At 44.4% G+C, this 19,546-nt stretch overlaps 1 protein-coding gene across 2 annotated transcripts in view; it reads right to left on the bottom strand.

Annotated features, from left to right (window-relative positions):
* PKM (pyruvate kinase M1/2) overlaps positions 1 to 19,546 on the bottom strand; it is a 67,916-nt gene that overhangs the window by 16,638 nt on the left and 31,732 nt on the right. For both annotated transcript variants that reach the window (XM_078685020.1, XM_078685021.1), the window contains exons 7-8: positions 19,213 to 19,363; positions 3,516 to 3,668 (exon numbers count right to left, since the gene is read on the bottom strand). In XM_078685020.1, coding sequence (XP_078541146.1) covers positions 3,516 to 3,668; positions 19,213 to 19,363 — 304 coding nt within the window. The remainder of the gene's footprint in view (positions 1 to 3,515; positions 3,669 to 19,212; positions 19,364 to 19,546) is intronic.

The following is a 19,546-nucleotide window of genomic DNA, read 5'->3' on the forward strand; positions in this document are numbered from 1 at the left end:
CTGATTTTCAGAAAAGCTAAAATTCCTCAGCTTAAATTTTGAATCAGTGAAAGGCAAGACCGAGAGCCTCCATTTTGAAGCACAACGCCGCACAAGACTTATTTTACAGTAGCAGCCAAAGACCTTGAATGTTTCTCCAGTTTCCCTCAGAGTAAGACTATGTATCGTTTGCAGCTCTTCCAGATATACTTACTGGCAGGAGGCAGTCTATGTAACATGCAAGGAATCCGAATGAGATTTGATCAGCAAGGAGGTGCTTGAACACATTACTAAGAAATATGTAAGTAACAGATTGCGTTAGGGACAGGTTACTAGAATATACGAGTACAGACTACTATAGGTTCATAAGATCTAGAACTAGTGGACAAAGAGGAAATAATATTTGCTCAAGATGTTGAGCTATGTAAACCTAGCTCTTGCTGAAAGGATAGAGTAGAATACTTGCAGGGGCTTTGCTTCTTCCTCAACTGGGAGATTTGACCATGTGCCAGTTGGTAGCAAAATCAAACAGTTGGTCAATAAGGTTTGAGGGCTATGTTCACATCAGACCAAAAGATCAAAGCTCAAAAGTTGCTTCAATTGAAGAACATACATCTCCAACATTTTCTCAATCACGATCCATTCCCAAGCTCCATCAGAGCGGCCTTCAACTTCTGCCAAAGACAAGCAGAATTGGGGTTATGAGCCAGACTTCCATAACCAAGCTGTACGGTGCAGAGTTATATGGGGAAAAAATAGGAAGGCGGGAGAAGTGTTATGTAAAGCTTGTACGATGGAAGTAATTTTCATACAGCAGTGTCTCGCTGTTGGATGCATTGCAATTAGCATCAAAAGGATATTCACCCTTGCAGGAGTCAAGTGGTGATGAGGAGTAGTTTAATAGAGGCAAAATGGACTGCAGGCCATTTCAGTTATTAGAAGGCAGCAGGCCCATTCCTAAACAGGAAGAAATGAAAAATAGCAAATTCTGGGGCATGGTGAAAGGGAGGAGAGGGCTTTAACCTTCAGCCAGCCTTTGCTTATCACACACGATTTTAGTGTGGGGTGGGTTTGGTTTTCTGGATAGCAGGTAGGCAACCAAGCATCTGAAGAGCATCGTTCCTTGCTAATGAAGAGAAAGGTATGGAAGAGTCACACAGCAACATGCATTCTCCTTTCCTTAAAAGGTTTTTACCCATCTGGCTAGTTCCTCATCCTGGTCTACTCCTCATTGTTTGACACGCTTAATAAAGCAGCAGCCCACAAAGAGGACGGACACGCCTCGTGGCTCAATACACAGAAGAGGCATTACTTTTAACATTTCTACAGCACTCTACCACACCAACACTACATATGAACAATACCCTCTTCCATACAGTAAGACCTTTTGGTCTAAAATTCAGCAACTATGGTTCCAGGTGATTACAGTATGACCAGTTAGCACCAAACCTTTGTCAGAGACCATATTTCCTTTAGGATAGGATTACACTCTTCATCCTTTTCACCCATATACAGATTATGCACCACTTCAGGCTTGTACCACCCATCATACTAAAGAACTGGCCAGATAGATTTCGCATACTAAGTGGCATGAATAGGCCGTGCCCATAGGTAGAGAATCCTATGAAATAGTTCTTTGCATACCTTCAAGTTTCAATTTAGTTTAGGAGAACATGTGCACGTGGCATGTAGAATGTTTCCTCCAATTCACGCGATGGGAGTCAATTATTAAATAGGAAAATGTGACAGAACCACACTACCAGCGTCAATTTCAACACAAAGGGTACAAGGTCTGGAGTCTGGTTCCAGGACAAGTCCAGCGCTTCCTGGGTTGTCCCCAATGAATAGCCTGGAAAGTGAACACCATACTATGTGTGAAATGAGAGTAGAGCCTATGCACGCAGCACCAAGCATTTGGTCCTATTTGCAACATGGTGCTATGACTGGATTTGGGTTTATGAATCCACTTTATTTGTTTAGGATTGTTAAGTCGTGGTTTTGGGACTAGTTTTCATAATAGGAAGGGCACTTTCTCCTTTCAACAGGTGTCCTAATATCTCCAAGTTTGTCTTAACTCCAGTCATCAAATGACTTTTGCAAGATGCCATCTCACCTTGAGCAATTGGTTTCAGAATACTCTGTCCCTATCAACTGACCAGACTGCCTAACCAGACGGTTGCTCCTGAACACTTTAATGGTTCTGAACGTTTAATTCACCTGCATAGAAAACAATTTCACCAGGGACCAAACGCATACACTCTCACAAGGCCGCTAGCATCAAAGTCTTGCACAGAACAATGCAAGAGCCCATTGTAAATGATTATTCTATTCCACACGACTACTACTGTATACCGTATAATACCAAGCTCAACAGAAACTCCCAACTTGTTCCTTGTGTCTGCAGTCCCTCAGGCTTCCCAATTTCGTGATCAGGTTCAAGTGAATGTCATGGAGTACATAACCACGAGGATGACCATGTTAAAGACAATGAAACTCCACCAGCAAACTACAAAGCCCTCAAAAATCAGGAAACACCAACTTATTAATTTCCAAGTGTCTGGTGTTACGTACAACATCCAGGACTTCTTGAGAAAGCATAAATCTAAAAACCACTCAGTCTTAAACAGTCCTATTTTGTAGGGGAAATATGGGATTCGGTGATTAACAGTCGGCAGTAAGGAGGGGGGACGATAATTTCAGGCTAATGCAGACACTACAGTTGAGGAATGAAAGTGGCCAGAGAGTGCATAGTAGTCACAGAAGAGCAGAGAATCCTGGCAGTTCAAACAGAACACTAACACTTCCTTCCTGTCTGGTTCAATCACAAAAGATTACAGAATAAAACAAATTTAGTAAAAAGATCTTGAGGGCCATTCCTGTAGACTACAAAAGCTTACATCTGTGCATTTAACAGACTTACACACACAGGTTTCATTACATCTGAGCTACAGCAAAAATAAGAGGGTTCTTGCTGGGTTCTGCCATGGGCATCTAGGGTAGCGACTAAACTGTCTAGTCATTTTGCTACAAGACTATACCAGCAAGTCCAAACTAGCAGAAAGGAGGAAGCTAGTTTGAAAGGAAAACAAACTGCCATAAGGGCATCTTGCCAGAAATCCATAATCCGAGTACATTACAGGCTTGCATTTGGGAGATGGTGCAGGAGCATACATTCTAATGGGAAATACAGACGCAGGACAATGCAACATTTTAGGAGATTAATGTAAATCTTAAAAGTGCCTGATCTGTACCAAAGTCAAATGCAGTGGCAGAGCCGGATTTGCACAAAAGCTTATCGCAACATTAGTGCAAGAAAGGGAGAGTTTGCACTGCAAGAATTCCCATAAGCTGTGATACACAGAAGCCAAAGGTTTCCAACTGGCATGCACCTGCAGCACACCAGTTCAGAGCACAGATACAGTTAAATGCTCTAGGTGTAACAAGCGTGCCTGCAGCCAGCCGCATACACACCAAGTAGGCACAACTGGCATCACACAATTTACAAGTTCTACTGTAGAGAACTATGCGCTACTCACAGCATGTTGCATTCTGACAGCCTCCAGTGGGTAATCGCCTTTAGCAGTCTCTCCTGACAGCATGATGCAGTCTGCTCCATCCAAGACAGCATTGGCAACATCGCTACCTTCTGCACGTGTTGGACGGGGCTTCTTAATCATACTTTCTAACATCTGAAAGAGGAAACAAGTGGGTTTAGGAGATCAAAGAAAGCACATGGTTAAGATTGGATCTCTGGATATGAGAGTGGTACACAACTTAATACCAGAAACCACTTCGGCATGTCTTGGGTAAAGCATGTATAACTGATATGGGCAAGTAAGTTGGAGAAACAAAATCTGCACAAGACAAACCACTACCCCATGTTGTATTGGATTCATGAGAGGAAGGGAAACCCTGGGTTCAAATAAATTTGCTGGCCACTAGAGTAGAAAGAAATGCGTTACTTACCTGTAACGGTAGTTATCCAGTATTGGTGTCTTTCATAGATTCACATGCCTGAATCATTCCCCGTCGTCGAGACGGGAGTCTCCGGTACATAGAAAAGTAATGTCTTATAGACATACATAGAGAATAGTAGGCCTAAAGGCCTCACCTTAGTAACATATCCATGTCCTTTTGTAAAAAGGACCAAACACTAGAGAAGAGCCAATCAGCTATCACCTCCCTCTAGAACCTTCCTGGAAGGTGCCTCAGTCCCTCAGATTTTCGTACGCACTAAGCTAAGTCGGCGTGACACAGAGTTAGGTGAGTCCTTCCAGGGGAGGCGGGAGGGTTGCATGTGAATCTATGAAAGACACCAATACTGGATAACTGCCGTTACAGGTAAGTAACGCATTTCTTATCCAGTATTAAGAGTGTCTTTCATAGATTCACATGCCTGAATCAGAGTAGTAAGCAATGCAGAGTGCACATTTCTGATGGAACTGCCTATAAAAGTCCTTAGATAAGACACATCATGAGAGCATGAACCATCATTAGACCTCCAGAATAAGTATTACTAAAGAAATGTGCACACCAGAGTAGGATGGAGGGACGGAGGAAGGCTCACCTTACTGAAAAGATGGCGTAACACTGATTGTCCCACTGCTGCATCATTCATCAGCTCCGTATCCAGGCAGTAGTGCCTAGTGAAGGTATGCGGCGACTTCCATGTTGCCGCCCTGCAAATGTCAATGACTGACACCCCTGCAAAGAGAGCTAAAGAAGTGGACAAGGCTCTCGTGGAGTGCGCTCTCACTTTGGAATGTAATGGCTGTCCATCTTGGTCATGACAGAAAGCAATGGCTGCAGAAATCCATCTGGAGATGCTCTGCTTGGCAAGCAGTAGACCTTTCCTAGGTCTGCTGTAAGCTACGAATAGCTGGTTAGATTTCCTGAATGTTTTAGTTTTGTCCGTGTAAACTTCAAGCATCGCTTGAGATCCAAAGAAAGCAGCGATCTCTCAGCTGCCGTGCTTGGGTTCGGAAAGAAGGAACGCCAAACCACAGGTTCATTTAGGTGGAAGTCCGACGGGACTTTTGAGATAAACCTAGGATTGTTTCTCAGGATTACTCTGTCGTTATTAAACTGTAGAAAAAGATCCTGGATTGAAAACGCCTGTAGCTCACTGACCCCCTTGCAGATGTGAGCGGCAGGAGGAGTGCTGATTTCCACGTGGCATACTTTAGGTCAGCTCTGTGTACTGGTTTGAACGGATGTGTCATGAGCTGGTTAAGAACCACATTGAGATGCCAGGCAGGTGGCAACATCCTTACTGGCGGGAAAGATCTGTATAATAGATTTAGAAATTGCTTAATCAACCCACTTTACCAGAGCGATGGATTCGTTGAAGTTCTTTATAACGAGATATTGCTGCTAAGTGTAGTTTAATGGAGGAGTGGGCTAGGCCCGACTGTGCCAGATGTAATAGATAAGGTAATATTTGCTCCGGTGATGTGGAGCAAGGCCGAATTCCGTGATCTGCACACCAAACACAAAAGCGCTTCCATTTCAGGGAATACGCTTGGTCGTGCTATCCGCCCTTGCTCTGGCAAGAATGTCTACAGTCTTGTGGAATATTCAGATTGTGGAACTCTGAACTCAGGAGCCAGGTGACTAACCTGAGGGACTTCAGATCCGGATGTTGAACTTTATTGTTGTTCATTGTAAGCAGAGATAGATACTGCCGCAGGTGAACCGGCGGCTCCAGGGATAGACGGTGGAGCTCTGTGAATCAATGTTGCCTCGGCCAAGTTGGGGCTATTAAAATTAGAGTACAAGGCTCCACCTAAATTTTCCTGAGGACTCTGGGAAGCATCAGGAATGGCGGAAAGGCGTACGCAACGACGTTGCACCATGCGATGGAAGATGCATTTCCTAGAGACCCTGACTGGGGATGCCAACTTGAAGTATGGGCATTTGGCGTTCATTGTCGTCGCAAATAGATCGATTTGCGGCGTGCCCCATCTGGAGAAGTTCTGGTCGATAATTTGTTGATCTAGCTCCCACTCGTGTGACTAGGTTTTCTGCCTGCTCAACACGTCGGTGAGCACATTGTCCGTGCCTAGGACATATTCCGCTCTTAGGGTTATATTGTGGAGTATGAGCCAATTCCAGATTATTTTTTGCAACACGCGATAGTGTGTCAGCGAGCGTGTCCCTCCCTCTTTGTTGAGGTAGTGCTTAGTCGTGGTGTGGTCTGTCCGGATGAGCACCAGGGAATGTTTTATTCTTGGCAGGAAAGCTTGAAGGGCCAGGAAGACTGCCTGCAGTTCAAGCAGATTGATATGTAGTTTCTTCTCCATAGGAGACCACTACCCGCTTATCAGTAGCTCTTGCAGAAAAGCTCCCCAGCCTTCCACGGAGGCGCCTGTTGTGACAACATGAGGAGCAGCCGGAAGCAGGAATGAAAAGCCTTGAGATGACTTCCACCATTGCAGGGCTCCGACCATCTGAGGATTCACTTTTATGTGGTCGTCGAATGACCCTGTGCATTGGATCCACTGCTTCGAGAGCGCCTCCTGTAGATTCCTCATTCGTAGTCGACAGTGAGGAATCAGGAGGATACACGCTGACATCATCCCCAGGAGGGATTTGAAGAGACGGACTGTCAAGACTTTCGAGGCTACTATAGCAGCTAGTGCAAGGGGCTTGTACATCCTCTCTGGATGAGAAAGCTTTTGCTGACCGTGTGTCCAGGGTTGCACCTAGGAAACTGATGCACTGAGAAGGTTGTAGTACCGATTTTTCCTGATTAAGGGTGAGACCCTAGCAATCGAAAAGCTTTAAACAGGCGTTGGAAGACCTGGACGCGTCTTCTAAGGATGGAGTCCTGACCAGCCAGTCATTCAGATACGGAAAGACTTGGTGATGGCACTGTCTGAGATATGCCGCCACCGAGGTACGACATTTCGTGAATATGCGCGGTGCAGACTTGATCCCGAAGGGCAGAACGCGAAGAAACTGCAAGTGTCTGCCCGCTACTGCAAATCGCAAGTACCTTTTTGTGATTCCTGTGAATTGGGATATGGAAGTAAGCGTCCTGTATGTCTAGGGACGCCCTAAAATCCTGCTGTTACAGTAGTTGCAAGACCTCCTGGATCATTACCATGCGAAACGACTACTTAGGAATTTGTTGAGGGCCCTAAGGTCCAAGATTGTTCTCCACTTCTTGTCTTTTTTCTGGATCAAAAGAAGCAGGAATAAACCCTTTTCCCTTCTGAGATGGAGGTACTCTCTATTGCTCCTTTCTGCAGCATAATCGCGATCTCTCATAGAAGCAGCCATAGATTTTTGTTATTTCCGCTGTCCTGTACCTTGAAAGGACGACCTCCCAAAAGAAGATTGCTTGTTTTGCTGTTGGCGCTGTTGGTATTGCTGTCTACTCTGGCCTGAAGGGCAGGAAGACCTGTATTAATAATTTCCTCTATTTCTACTACAGGACTGATTCTTATACTGAAGAGTGCCCAAAGGTTTCGCAGTCAACTTCATCAATTTTTTGTGCCAAATAGTAACTGGCTAACATATGGCATGTCCAAAATCTTTGTTTGCACCTCAGGACAGAAAGAGGTTGCCTTTAGCCATCCTTGGAGCTGCAAGACTGCTGCTCAAGACTGCTGCTCCAGCCAACTGGCGGAACCCTGGCATAGCGAAATCCATCGCGCAGTCTATAGATTCTGACGTTGATGCTTCATCATCTAACAGAATCCTCTTTACTTCCTCTTTGGATGAATCTGGCAATTCCGACAGCTATGGGGCTATGTGTGCCCACAATTGCCTATTATAGCGTCCCAAGAGCGCTAGGGCGTTCGTGGCCTTTACCGTCATTGCCGATATTGAGGAAACCTGTTCCCAATGTTGTCCACTCTTCTTACCTCCTTAACAGGAGGAAGCGACAAAGGGGCCGAAGGATTCCTGGAGGTCTTCTGGGCCGCCTGTGTCACCACGGAGTCTGGCTTAGGATGCCCTGTTAAAACACGCGGGTGCTGTATCTGGCGCCCTATACTTCTTATCCAACTGAGGGATCACTGGTGATATAGGAGGGGTTCTGCATGACCTTCACCCCTTCCGACTATAGGTAATCGATAATCGGTATTGACCTTACTGCCTTCTTGAGAGGTTCTGTGAAGTCATACAAGAAGCAGACCTGTTCGAGAGACCATTGAGATCTTAAAACGTTGAGCAGCCCTCTCTACCACATAACAGATTCCAAAATTGTCAGAATTGAGATCGGCGTCATAGACGATCAGTCATAGACGAGCAGTCATAGACGAGGCCATGGTAGACGAGGCCATGGTAGACGCCGTAGACAGGCCGTCGTAGACGAGCAGTCATAGACGAGGCAGTCGATGACGTCGTAGATGAGCCATCGAAGACGAGCCCTCTTAGACGAGGCCATCGTCGACGCCATAGACAGGCCGTCGTAGACGAGCAGTCATAGACGAGGCCATTGTCGACGCCATAGACAGGCCGTCGTAGACGAGCAGTCATAGACTAGGCCATCGTCGACGCCATAGACAGGCCGTCGTAGACGAGCAGTCATAGACGAGGCCATCGTCGACGCCATAGACAGGCCGTCGTAGACGAGCAGTCATAGACGAGGCCATCGTCGACGCCATAGACAGGCCGTCGTAGACGAGCAGTCATAGACCAGGCCGACGACACAGTCGTAGATGAGGCCATCGTAGACTAGGCCATCGTAGATGCCGTAAACAGGCCGTCATAGACGAGGCCGTCGTCGACGAGGCCATCGTAGACGAAGAGGCTGTAATAGGCAATGATGGTTTCTTCGTCGACGATCCTGTTGACTATGTTGGCTTTTTAGTCTATCTCAGGAGGAATAGAAGACGCCTTCCTGAAGGGTCCTATGACCAGAGGTGGTGATTTTGACGGCTCAGAAGTCGTCTTTTTTACATGATTTTTCTCCAAAAGCAAGTCCTTTACTCTCCTTATCCACAGAGTGAGGAGATTTTTAAGAACTGCGCCCAGAAGACCCAGGAGTGGTCTTTTTGAGGGCCTTCTCAGGATGTTCCCCTGAGGAATGAGATAAGAAGTGAGACTAGTTGAAACCTAGAATCATCCCTTAGCGGGCACACAGTTCATTGTCTTCCATATGAGAAAGACTTCCACTCTTGTTAATTTCTCAATGTTGGTCTTTATTTCATGGCGTTTAAAGTATCAAACGTTCAAACAAGTTTGTGTTGACCTCTTAAGTGCTTCTCAAACATTATTATCTTCAGGCAATGTCATAATGGTATTACCAATGCATTTCGGGCATTACAAATCATGCCCTTCATCAGGGAGACGACACTGTAAAGAATATGATAAATAAACATTACTATCTAGTGCACAAACGTACATAACAAAAATAATCTCATTCGCATTGTCAGTTAGTTGGAAAAACGTAAACATGAGAAACATAGCGTTGACTCGAGAAATATGAAACAGTATGTGGGGAGACTGATGTTTTAACGGGGTGTTCACAAGGTAAGTAGAGTAAAAAGAATATGATATCACTTACATGCCTTTCGTAATAGGGTGATACCAATCTAGAGAAAAAGATGCGGAAAAGGCTCAGTTATCGTATGCCCGATAAGTATTAAGACGAGCTGTCAGTAAGATATAGCAATCTATCGTCGGGAGTCGACTGACCTGAAATTGAGGAGTGAGGCTAGCTCAAGTCCGTTAATCGTCTTCAATGGTGGCGGTATGAAAGTATTTCGGTCCCGCTAAAATGTTTTGAAAAAGTTCCGATCATGTGAGGTGTCACATGATCATGGATACGGAAAAAAGACTGACCTTCATCTAGGGAGTACGGCTATGTGCCGGAAAGGATCACCCGGTGTATATCACATTCGGGGAAATAATAGCTAAAAGAACCAAGTGTCCTTAGTTAATGGTGTGTACGGGGTGAAAAAACTATCGGTGATGCCGAAGTTCTGAAAAAACGGTCGGTGATGCCGAAGTTCTGAAAAATTGCGGACGAGAGGAAAGGAAAACGTCAGGGTTCGAAGCTGTGTACTAATGCAATTAATCAACTGGGAGGGATGAGGAATTAACAGTGTCCGTTTCTTTCCCCGGAAATATTCAGTAGCAATCAACAAAATTGGACACTTGTTACACTGTTTGACTGTTGGTTCAGTGCAAAGTAAGGAAACCCTCAGAGAAGTCAGTGTATAGTTAGGTTAGCGGTATATTTGCTTCATCCGCCCCACACTGTCATTCATGCAGTTATCATCGGGTTTTTCCTCTTGGTGTGTACTGCTAGCCTCATCCAGAGGCACCTCTAGTCTCGAGTGCAGTGTCCAGAGACAAAAAGGATTTTTCCCAAAAGGATAGGATAAAAATGAAAAGGATTACCCACGAAAAATTTAATATTTGGGCAAGTTTTCATTAATTAAAAATAGCGAATACTCATAAGTAGGCCAAGTTACGGGACTGTATGGTATTACTCAAGATATATAGTCGACATGTTTCAGCTCTATTGGGCCAGGCGGTCTGTAGAGCTTTCGTCAGGACTTACAAAGGGTAGGTACGAACAAACACATATAAAGCTACTCACACGAGTTGTGCAGTATTCCCACAACTCTATACATTGATATGAGTATGGTATTCTTCTCGATCTATGGAAGAATATACATAAAAAGGCTAGAATTAGCTGTGGTGTAGTAGATCCTAGACGGGGGGGGGGGAGTGCAGTAACAAAGTGCTAATAATTACACTAGTGCAAAGCATGAAGAAAATTATTTTCATGGTGAAGAGCGTTAAAAAATTACAAGAAATAATTAATTTCCATTGTAAATCGCTCGTGAACACTGATGCAGGAAAAGTGGCTGTCGTTATTGATGCAAAGACGTTTGTGTGCAAGCGCTGATCAAATTGTGGCTCAACTGGAATATCACTAGTAAACAATGTCCTTTTTCCGCCTCGGAAAGTTATCATATTTATAGTGCCGATCAATTCATATTTAACTTGATCAAACTTTCAGGTGTGTTTTTTATTAAGAGGCCAATAGGTGTTATTCTTGTTCGCATAGGGCTGAACTAACGCTGTATCTATTATTTACATTTTTAGGTCATACACAGCGCTCCGGAAAGATTGAAGAAACGAACAAACCGGCTACTGCGGGTTTGTGCGGATTCTTACCTGTTGTAGTTACAACTTCTACTTCCTACAGGGGTACCTGAAGTCGCCACAGAGCTGAAGCGGAGACAGGGACCACTGTCAGTATCGGTTAGGTTGAAATGCTTACCCAGGCAGATAGGACGGAAAAATATTACTTCGCCATTACCCGCATGGAGTCCTTCCTCCTGCCTTGTGCTGACTCTGCCCCCGGAGTGCTGGGAGCCGGGTTGTAGTTTCTTTTTAAAGGAAGTCGGCCCCTCGTAGTTAAGGCAGCCCGACGTCGTCATGGTTACTGGCACATTTTCCGAGGGGATTGCAATTTCTGTTATTTGAAGGGTATTGCGCCTCAAATTTTAGGAATTTTAATGAAAAGCGTGATGTGATTACCAAACCCCTATCGGTTACAGGCCGGTTGGGGACCATTGTATTGATATGTACGATATACAGAGTACTATTCAGATCATAGTTTTAATCATGATTAGATAGAAATTGTTTTAAAGGCCAGGGAGAATGTTTTGGAAATTCAGAATTTTACCTTGCAAAGTGATGCCAAGCCACATGGTCATTCAGCCCGGAATCATAAGTACGGAGACGGTCCACCCATCTCTGCTCCTTTTCATACAGGATTTTTTCTGAATTGCCAGCTCTATTGGTCAGCATTTCTATTACTGTCCATTGCATTTCTTCATGCGTGTGGTTACTTTCAGTGAAGTGGGCACATAGCTTGGTGGTATTCTTTTTCAGCTTAATGTTGCTCCTGTGTTCTCCTATCCTGAGTTTAACTTTACGGCAGGTCATCCCGATGTATTTCTTTAGACACGGGCACTGGATCATGTAGATAACATGGGAGGAATTACAGTTTGTAAATTGTTTTTGCGTCCATACGAAGTCCTCTCCCAATTGCAGACTTTTTGTTGCTTTTGTTGTCTTGCAAGCTGTGCATGTTCCACATGGGAAGTGTCCTGAAAGCGGTGTCATATTCACGTTGATGGTTACAGGGGCTGCAACTCGCAGCCTGGGGCGCGTATGTACAAGGGTGTCTTTTAGATTCTTAGTCCTCTTGTTCGCGAATCTCGGTCTTGGCCAGTCGAATTTGCCCGTGTTGACTATGTGCCAGTTCTTCTTGATTAGTTTTTGAACAGCATATGTTGCCGGATTGTAGGTAGTCACACACGTGGTTAAGTCTTTCACTGGTTCTTTTGGGTAAGTTTGCAGGAGACATTCTCGGGGTTGGTTATCAGCCCTCTTCTTGCATTTTTTAATGGTTTTCTCAGTGTAATCCCTCATTTTCAATTTATTACTTAATTGCGCTGCTTGAATTTGATAATCGCAATTTTTGCTGCAGTTCCTTTTTAATCGGAGGAATTGACTGAAAGGCAAATTGTCTTAGTGGTTTTGGATGGTGGCTTTTGTGGGACAGCAAGCAATTTTTTGCAGTTGGCTTTGTGAAAGTTTTTGTTTGTAGGATACTGTTGTCATTAAAGATGGTTAAATCCAAAAAATCAAGGTGGCTATTGCTGGACGTGTACGTGAATTTCAACCAGGGGTCCAGAGAGTTAAGCCATATCATGAATTCTGCCAGATCTTGATTGGTATTCCATATTAGGAAAATATCATCGATGTATCTCTTCCAGTATATAATACTGGAAGAGAAAGTGTTGGTTACATTGAATACCAGTTCAGTTTCGAAATGGCTGACATATAGACCCGCCACCGACGGCGCGAAGGCGCTGCCCATGGATGTACCATGGCATTGGAGGTACAGTTGATCGTTGTACCTAAAGAAGTTCTCCTTTAGAGCCAGTTTGCAGCATTCCAGGATGAAGTGCCTGGGTGTGTTGTACTGCCACGTTGTCGAGTATAAAACATCCTCTAGCATCTGTAGAGTGGCATCTTGGGGCAAGCTAGTAAAAAGGGATTCCACATCCAGGCCTACTAGAAGCATTGTGTCTGAGTTGAAAGGCATGTTTTCGATTTGTATCAGTAGATCCTTTGTGTCTCTTAGGTATGAGCTTGTTTTCTGAACCAGAGGTTTCAAAAATTCATCTGCGAATTTGGACAAAGGTTCTAATACAGAACCGATTCCAGACACTATCGGGCGTCCCGGAGGTGGTGTTCTGTTCTTATGGGTCTTGGGGAGCGAATAGAAGTAGGGAGTGACTGGTTCCCTGACCATTAGAAAGTCCGCCTCTTTTTTAGAGACCCATCCTTTGGTTTCAGCCTCATACACCATGATTGCTATTGTATTCTGCAATCCATCGGTGGGATCCATTAGAATTCGCTTGTAGAATCTGGTATCGGAGAGGACGAGGCATTGTTGGTGGTATCCGGCTTGTGAAAGAATCACTGTGCCTCCCCCCTTATCCGCAGGTTTTATCACCAGGTTTTCATTTTTGCTGAGGTCTTCCATTGCTAGGCGTTCTGTCTTAGTCAGATTTTGGAAGGCTTTTATGCCTGTAGTGTCCAGATTGTCTATGCCCTTCAGGAGAGCTTGCTCAAAAGCTTGTAGTTCCGGCGGTACGCAGGAAGGAGGAGGGTTGAAAGTAGATTTCTTTCGGAGAGTAGTATCTCCCTCAGGTTGTTTAGTAGTTGAGTTGGAGAAAAAGGCCTTGAGCTTCAAGGTTCTACAAAATTCTGCCAGTTCACTCTTGATTTTAAAAGTGTCTATTTTCGGAGTAGGGACAAATCCCAGTCCCTTGTTTAGGACTGATATCTGATCACTTGTAAGTTCTACCTCCGATAGGTTCACAATTAGTGAGTGTTCTTGCTGGTTGATGGTTGCGCTGCTGCCATGCTCCGGGTTTGGACGTTCCTTTGTTGGTCTTGCCATGTCAGGGACTTTCTTTTCCCTCGGGGCTGGGAGCGGCCTCTGGATAAAAAAGGCTGTTGTTCCTGTGGTGGTTGATTATGTTGGCCCGACATCTGCTGGTCCATTAGTTGGGGCATTTGTTGCATCCCTTGCATTCCTTGATGGAAAGGGTCTACCCACCCTCCATAGTGTGGAACAAATGGTTGGTAATACGGCATATTGTAGGTCGGGTGGTAAGGACGTTGCCACCTGTTGCCTCTTCTCGGCCGTTGGTAACGATAGTTGTTTCGACCCCTATTCGGGTCATCAGCGCTGCTGAAGGAATTGTTTGATGAATTTTTCCCAGTCGATTCGTTATCCGAGTTAGTTTCTGTGTAGACAAAGTCCTCTTTAATATAGGGGTGCATCTTTTCTTGGCTGAATTTCTTGATGTCCTTCGCGAGTTTTTGAAGTTTGTTCTGCATCAGGAACTCCTTTTTGTAGACTTGTGGGTTGATACCTCTGGGCGCTATTATGACCGAGTATCTGAGGTCCAAAATAGCGCCCAGAGGCCTCTGGGTGGGAAATGCACCCCGCATTTTCCTACACGACCTGGCCTTTCGCAAGGACTGGTCTTCCATTTCATGGAAATGTACCCTGGACTACTTAGTCTTAATTATTAAAACCGCAAGGCGCCTCCCGGAAGCATTATTACTAGAAATAGAAGCCTGTGAAAGTGACCTGAAGAAAGGTATCAACCCACAAGTCTACAAAAAAAGACTTGACGAGATAACAAAAGAGATGGAGGAAACTCAGGAGTTCCTGATGCAGAACAAACTTCAAAAACTCGCGAAGGACATCAAGAAATTCAGCCAAGAAAAGATGCACCCCTATATTAAAGAGGACTTTGTCTACACAGAAACTAACTCGGATAACGAATCGACTGGGAAAAATTCATCAAACAATTCCTTCAGCAGCGCTGATGACCCGAACCCGAATAGGGGTCGAAACAACTATCGTTACCAACGGCCGAGAAGAGGCAACAGGTGGCAACGTCCTTACCACCCGACCTACAATATGCCGTATTACCAACCATTTGTTCCACACTATGGAGGGTGGGTAGACCCTTTCCATCAAGGAATTCAAGGGATGCAACAAATGCCCCAACTAATGGACCAGCAGATGTCGGGCCAACATAATCAACCACCACAGGAACAACAGCCTTTTTTATCCAGAGGCCGCTCCCAGCCCCGAGGGAAAGGAAAGTCCCTGACATGGCAAGACCAACAAAGGAACGTCCAAACCCGGAGCATGGCAGCAGCGCAACCATCAACCAGCAAGAACACTCACTAATTGTGAACCTATCGGAGGTAGAACTTACAAGTGATCAGATATCAGTCCTAAACAAGGGACTGGGATTTGTCCCTACTCCGAAAATAGACACTTTTAAAATCAAGAGTGAACTGGCAGAATTTTGTAGAACCTTGAAGCTCAAGGCCTTTTTCTCCAACTCAACTACTAAACAACCTGAGGGAGATACTACTCTCCGAAAGAAATCTACTTTCAACCCTCCTCCTTCCTGCGTACCGCCGGAACTACAAGCTTTTGAGCAAGCTCTCCTGAAGGGCATAGACAATCTGGACACTACAGGCATAAAAGCCTTCCAAAATCGGACTAAGACAGAACGCCTAGCAATGGAAGACCTCAGCAAAAATGAAAACCTGGTGATAAAACCTGCGGATAAGGGGGGAGGCACAGTGATTTTCACAAGCCGGATACCACCAACAATGCCTCGCCCTCCTCTCCGATACCAGATTCTACAAGCGAATTCTAATGGATCCCACCGATAGATTGCAGAATACAATAGCAATCATGGTGTATGAGGCTGAAACCAAAGGATGGGTCTCTAAAAAAGAGGCGGACTTTCTAATGGTCAGGGAACCAGTCACTCCCTACTTCTATTCGCTCCCCAAGACCCATAAGAACAGAACACCACCTCCGGGACGCCCGATAGTGTCTGGAATCGGTTCTGTATTAGAACCTTTGTCCAAATTCGCAGATGAATTTTTGAAACCTCTGGTTCAGAAAACAAGCTCATACCTAAGAGACACAAAGGATCTACTGATACAAATCGAAAACATGCCTTTCAACTCAGACACAATGCTTCTAGTAGGCCTGGATGTGGAATCCCTTTTTACTAGCTTGCCCCAAGATGCCACTCTACAGATGCTAGAGGATGTTTTATACTCGACAACGTGGCAGTACAACACACCCAGGCACTTCATCCTGGAATGCTGCAAACTGGCTCTAAAGGAGAACTTCTTTAGGTACAACGATCAACTGTACCTCCAATGCCATGGTACATCCATGGGCAGCGCCTTCGCGCCGTCGGTGGCGGGTCTATATGTCAGCCATTTCGAAACTGAACTGGTATTCAATGTAACCAACACTTTCTCTTCCAGTATTATATACTGGAAGAGATACATCGATGATATTTTCCTAATATGGAATACCAATCAAGATCTGGCAGAATTCATGATATGGCTTAACTCTCTGGACCCCTGGTTGAAATTCACGTACACGTCCAGCAATAGCCACCTTGATTTTTTGGATTTAACCATCTTTAATGACAACAGTATCCTACAAACAAAAACTTTCACAAAGCCAACTGCAAAAAATAGCTTGCTGTCCCACAAAAGCCACCATCCAAAACCACTAAGAGACAATTTGCCTTTCAGTCAATTCCTCCGATTAAAAAGGAACTGCAGCAAAAATTGCGATTATCAAATTCAAGCAGCGCAATTAAGTAATAAATTGAAAATGAGGGATTACACTGAGAAAACCATTAAAAAATGCAAGAAGAGGGCTGATAACCAACCCCGAGAATGTCTCCTGCAAACTTACCCAAAAGAACCAGTGAAAGACTTAACCACGTGTGTGACTACCTACAATCCGGCAACATATGCTGTTCAAAAACTAATCAAGAAGAACTGGCACATAGTCAACACGGGCAAATTCGACTGGCCAAGACCGAGATTCGCGAACAAGAGGACTAAGAATCTAAAAGACACCCTTGTACATACGCGCCCCAGGCTGCGAGTTGCAGCCCCTGTAACCATCAACGTGAATATGACACCGCTTTCAGGACACTTCCCATGTGGAACATGCACAGCTTGCAAGACAACAAAAGCAACAAAAAGTCTGCAATTGGGAGAGGACTTCGTATGGACGCAAAAACAATTTACAAACTGTAATTCCTCCCATGTTATCTACATGATCCAGTGCCCGTGTCTAAAGAAATACATCGGGATGACCTGCCGTAAAGTTAAACTCAGGATAGGAGAACACAGGAGCAACATTAAGCTGAAAAAGAATACCACCAAGCTATGTGCCCACTTCACTGAAAGTAACCACACGCATGAAGAAATGCAATGGACAGTAATAGAAATGCTGACCAATAGAGCTGGCAATTCAGAAAAAATCCTGTATGAAAAGGAGCAGAGATGGGTGGACCGTCTCCGTACTTATGATTCCGGGCTGAATGACCATGTGGCTTGGCATCACTTTGCAAGGTAAAATTCTGAATTTCCAAAACATTCTCCCTGGCCTTTAAAACAATTTCTATCTAATCATGATTAAAACTATGATCTGAATAGTACTCTGTATATCGTACATATCAATACAATGGTCCCCAACCGGCCTGTAACCGATAGGGGTTTGGTAATCACATCATGCTTTTCATTAAAATTCCTAAAATTTGAGGCGCAATACCCTTCAAATAACAGAAATTGCAATCCCCTCGGAAAATGTGCCAGTAACCATGACGACGTCGGGCTGCCTTAACTACGAGGGGCCGACTTCCTTTAAAAAGAAACTACAACCCGGCTCCCAGCACTCCGGGGGCAGAGTCAGCACAAGGCAGGAGGAAGGACTCCATGCGGGTAATGGCGAAGTAATATTTTTCCGTCCTATCTGCCTGGGTAAGCATTTCAACCTAACCGATACTGACAGTGGTCCCTGTCTCCGCTTCAGCTCTGTGGCGACTTCAGGTACCCCTGTAGGAAGTAGAAGTTGTAACTACAACAGGTAAGAATCCGCACAAACCCGCAGTAGCCGGTTTGTTCGTTTCTTCAATCTTTCCGGAGCGCTGTGTATGACCTAAAAATGTAAATAATAGATACAGCGTTAGTTCAGCCCTATGCGAACAAGAATAACACCTATTGGCCTCTTAATAAAAAACACACCTGAAAGTTTGATCAAGTTAAATATGAATTGATCGGCACTATAAATATGATAACTTTCCGAGGCGGAAAAAGGACATTGTTTACTAGTGATATTCCAGTTGAGCCACAATTTGATCAGCGCTTGCACACAAAAACGTCTTTGCATCAATAACGACAGCCACTTTTCCTGCATCAGTGTTCACGAACGATTTACAATGGAAATTAATTATTTCTTGTAATTTTTTAACGCTCTTCACCATGAAAATAATTTTCTTCATGCTTTGCACTAGTGTAATTATTAGCACTATGTTGTTACTGCACTCCCCCCCGTCTAGGATCTACTACACCACAGCTAATTCTAGCCTTTTTATGTATATTCTTCCATAGATCGAGAAGAATACCATACTCATATCAATGTATAGAGTTGTGGGAATACCGCACAATTCGTGTGAGTAGCTTTATATGTGTTTGTTCGTACCTACCCTTTGTAAGTCCTGACGAAAGCTCTACAGACCGCCTGGCCCAATAGAGCTGAAACATGTCGACTATATATCTTGAGTAATACCATACAGTCCCGTAACTTGGCCTACTTATGAGTATTCGCTATTTTTAATTAATGAAAACTTGCCCAAATATTAAATTTTTCGTGGGTAATCCTTTTCATTTTTATCCTATCCTTTTGGGAAAAATCCTTTTTGTCTCTGGACACTGCACTCGAGACTAGAGGTGCCTCTGGATGAGGCTAGCAGTACACACCAAGAGGAAAAACCCGATGATAACTGCATGAATGACAGTGTGGGGCGGATGAAGCAAATATACCACTAACCTAACTATACACTGACTTCTCTGAGGGTTTCCTTACTTTGCACTGAACCAACAGTCAAACAGTGTAACAAGTGTCCAATTTTGTTGATTGCTGCTGTGTACTAATGGTCTGAAAGTCGTATGTTTAAAGAGGTTATGCCATTGTGCGGTGTGCATGGATAGTAAAAAATTCAAGAGGTACTAGAGTGAAGAATAAAGAGACAGTTGACAAGACAAAAGTGTCGGGTATAGTGTATATAAACACAATATACGGTCTTTAGGGCATATGTAAAATACCTGTGTGGCACATATGACTGGCTTTCCTGCTCGGTTGCAACGCCCAATCATCATCTTTTGGGCAAGGAAGACTTTCTCTGCCGGAATCTCAATTCCAAGATCTCCTCGTGCCACCATTATCCCATCACTGGCCTCCAGGATCTCATCAAACCTAGGTAGAAAGAGGGTGGTCAGCACACAACACATTTATAGGAGTCTAGGGTAGGTTACGCACACTTAGCAAAGTGTAAGCCAACCAAGTATACTGATCACTAGTCTCCTGCACAAGTCTCACACAGTCTGGGCATTTTAATTATTTTATTTAGAACCCGATCGCAAAACAAGGCAGAATTCA

Source organism: Lissotriton helveticus, chromosome 3_2 (genome assembly GCF_964261635.1).
Source record: "Lissotriton helveticus chromosome 3_2, aLisHel1.1, whole genome shotgun sequence".
NCBI lineage: Eukaryota > Metazoa > Chordata > Amphibia > Caudata > Salamandridae > Lissotriton > Lissotriton helveticus.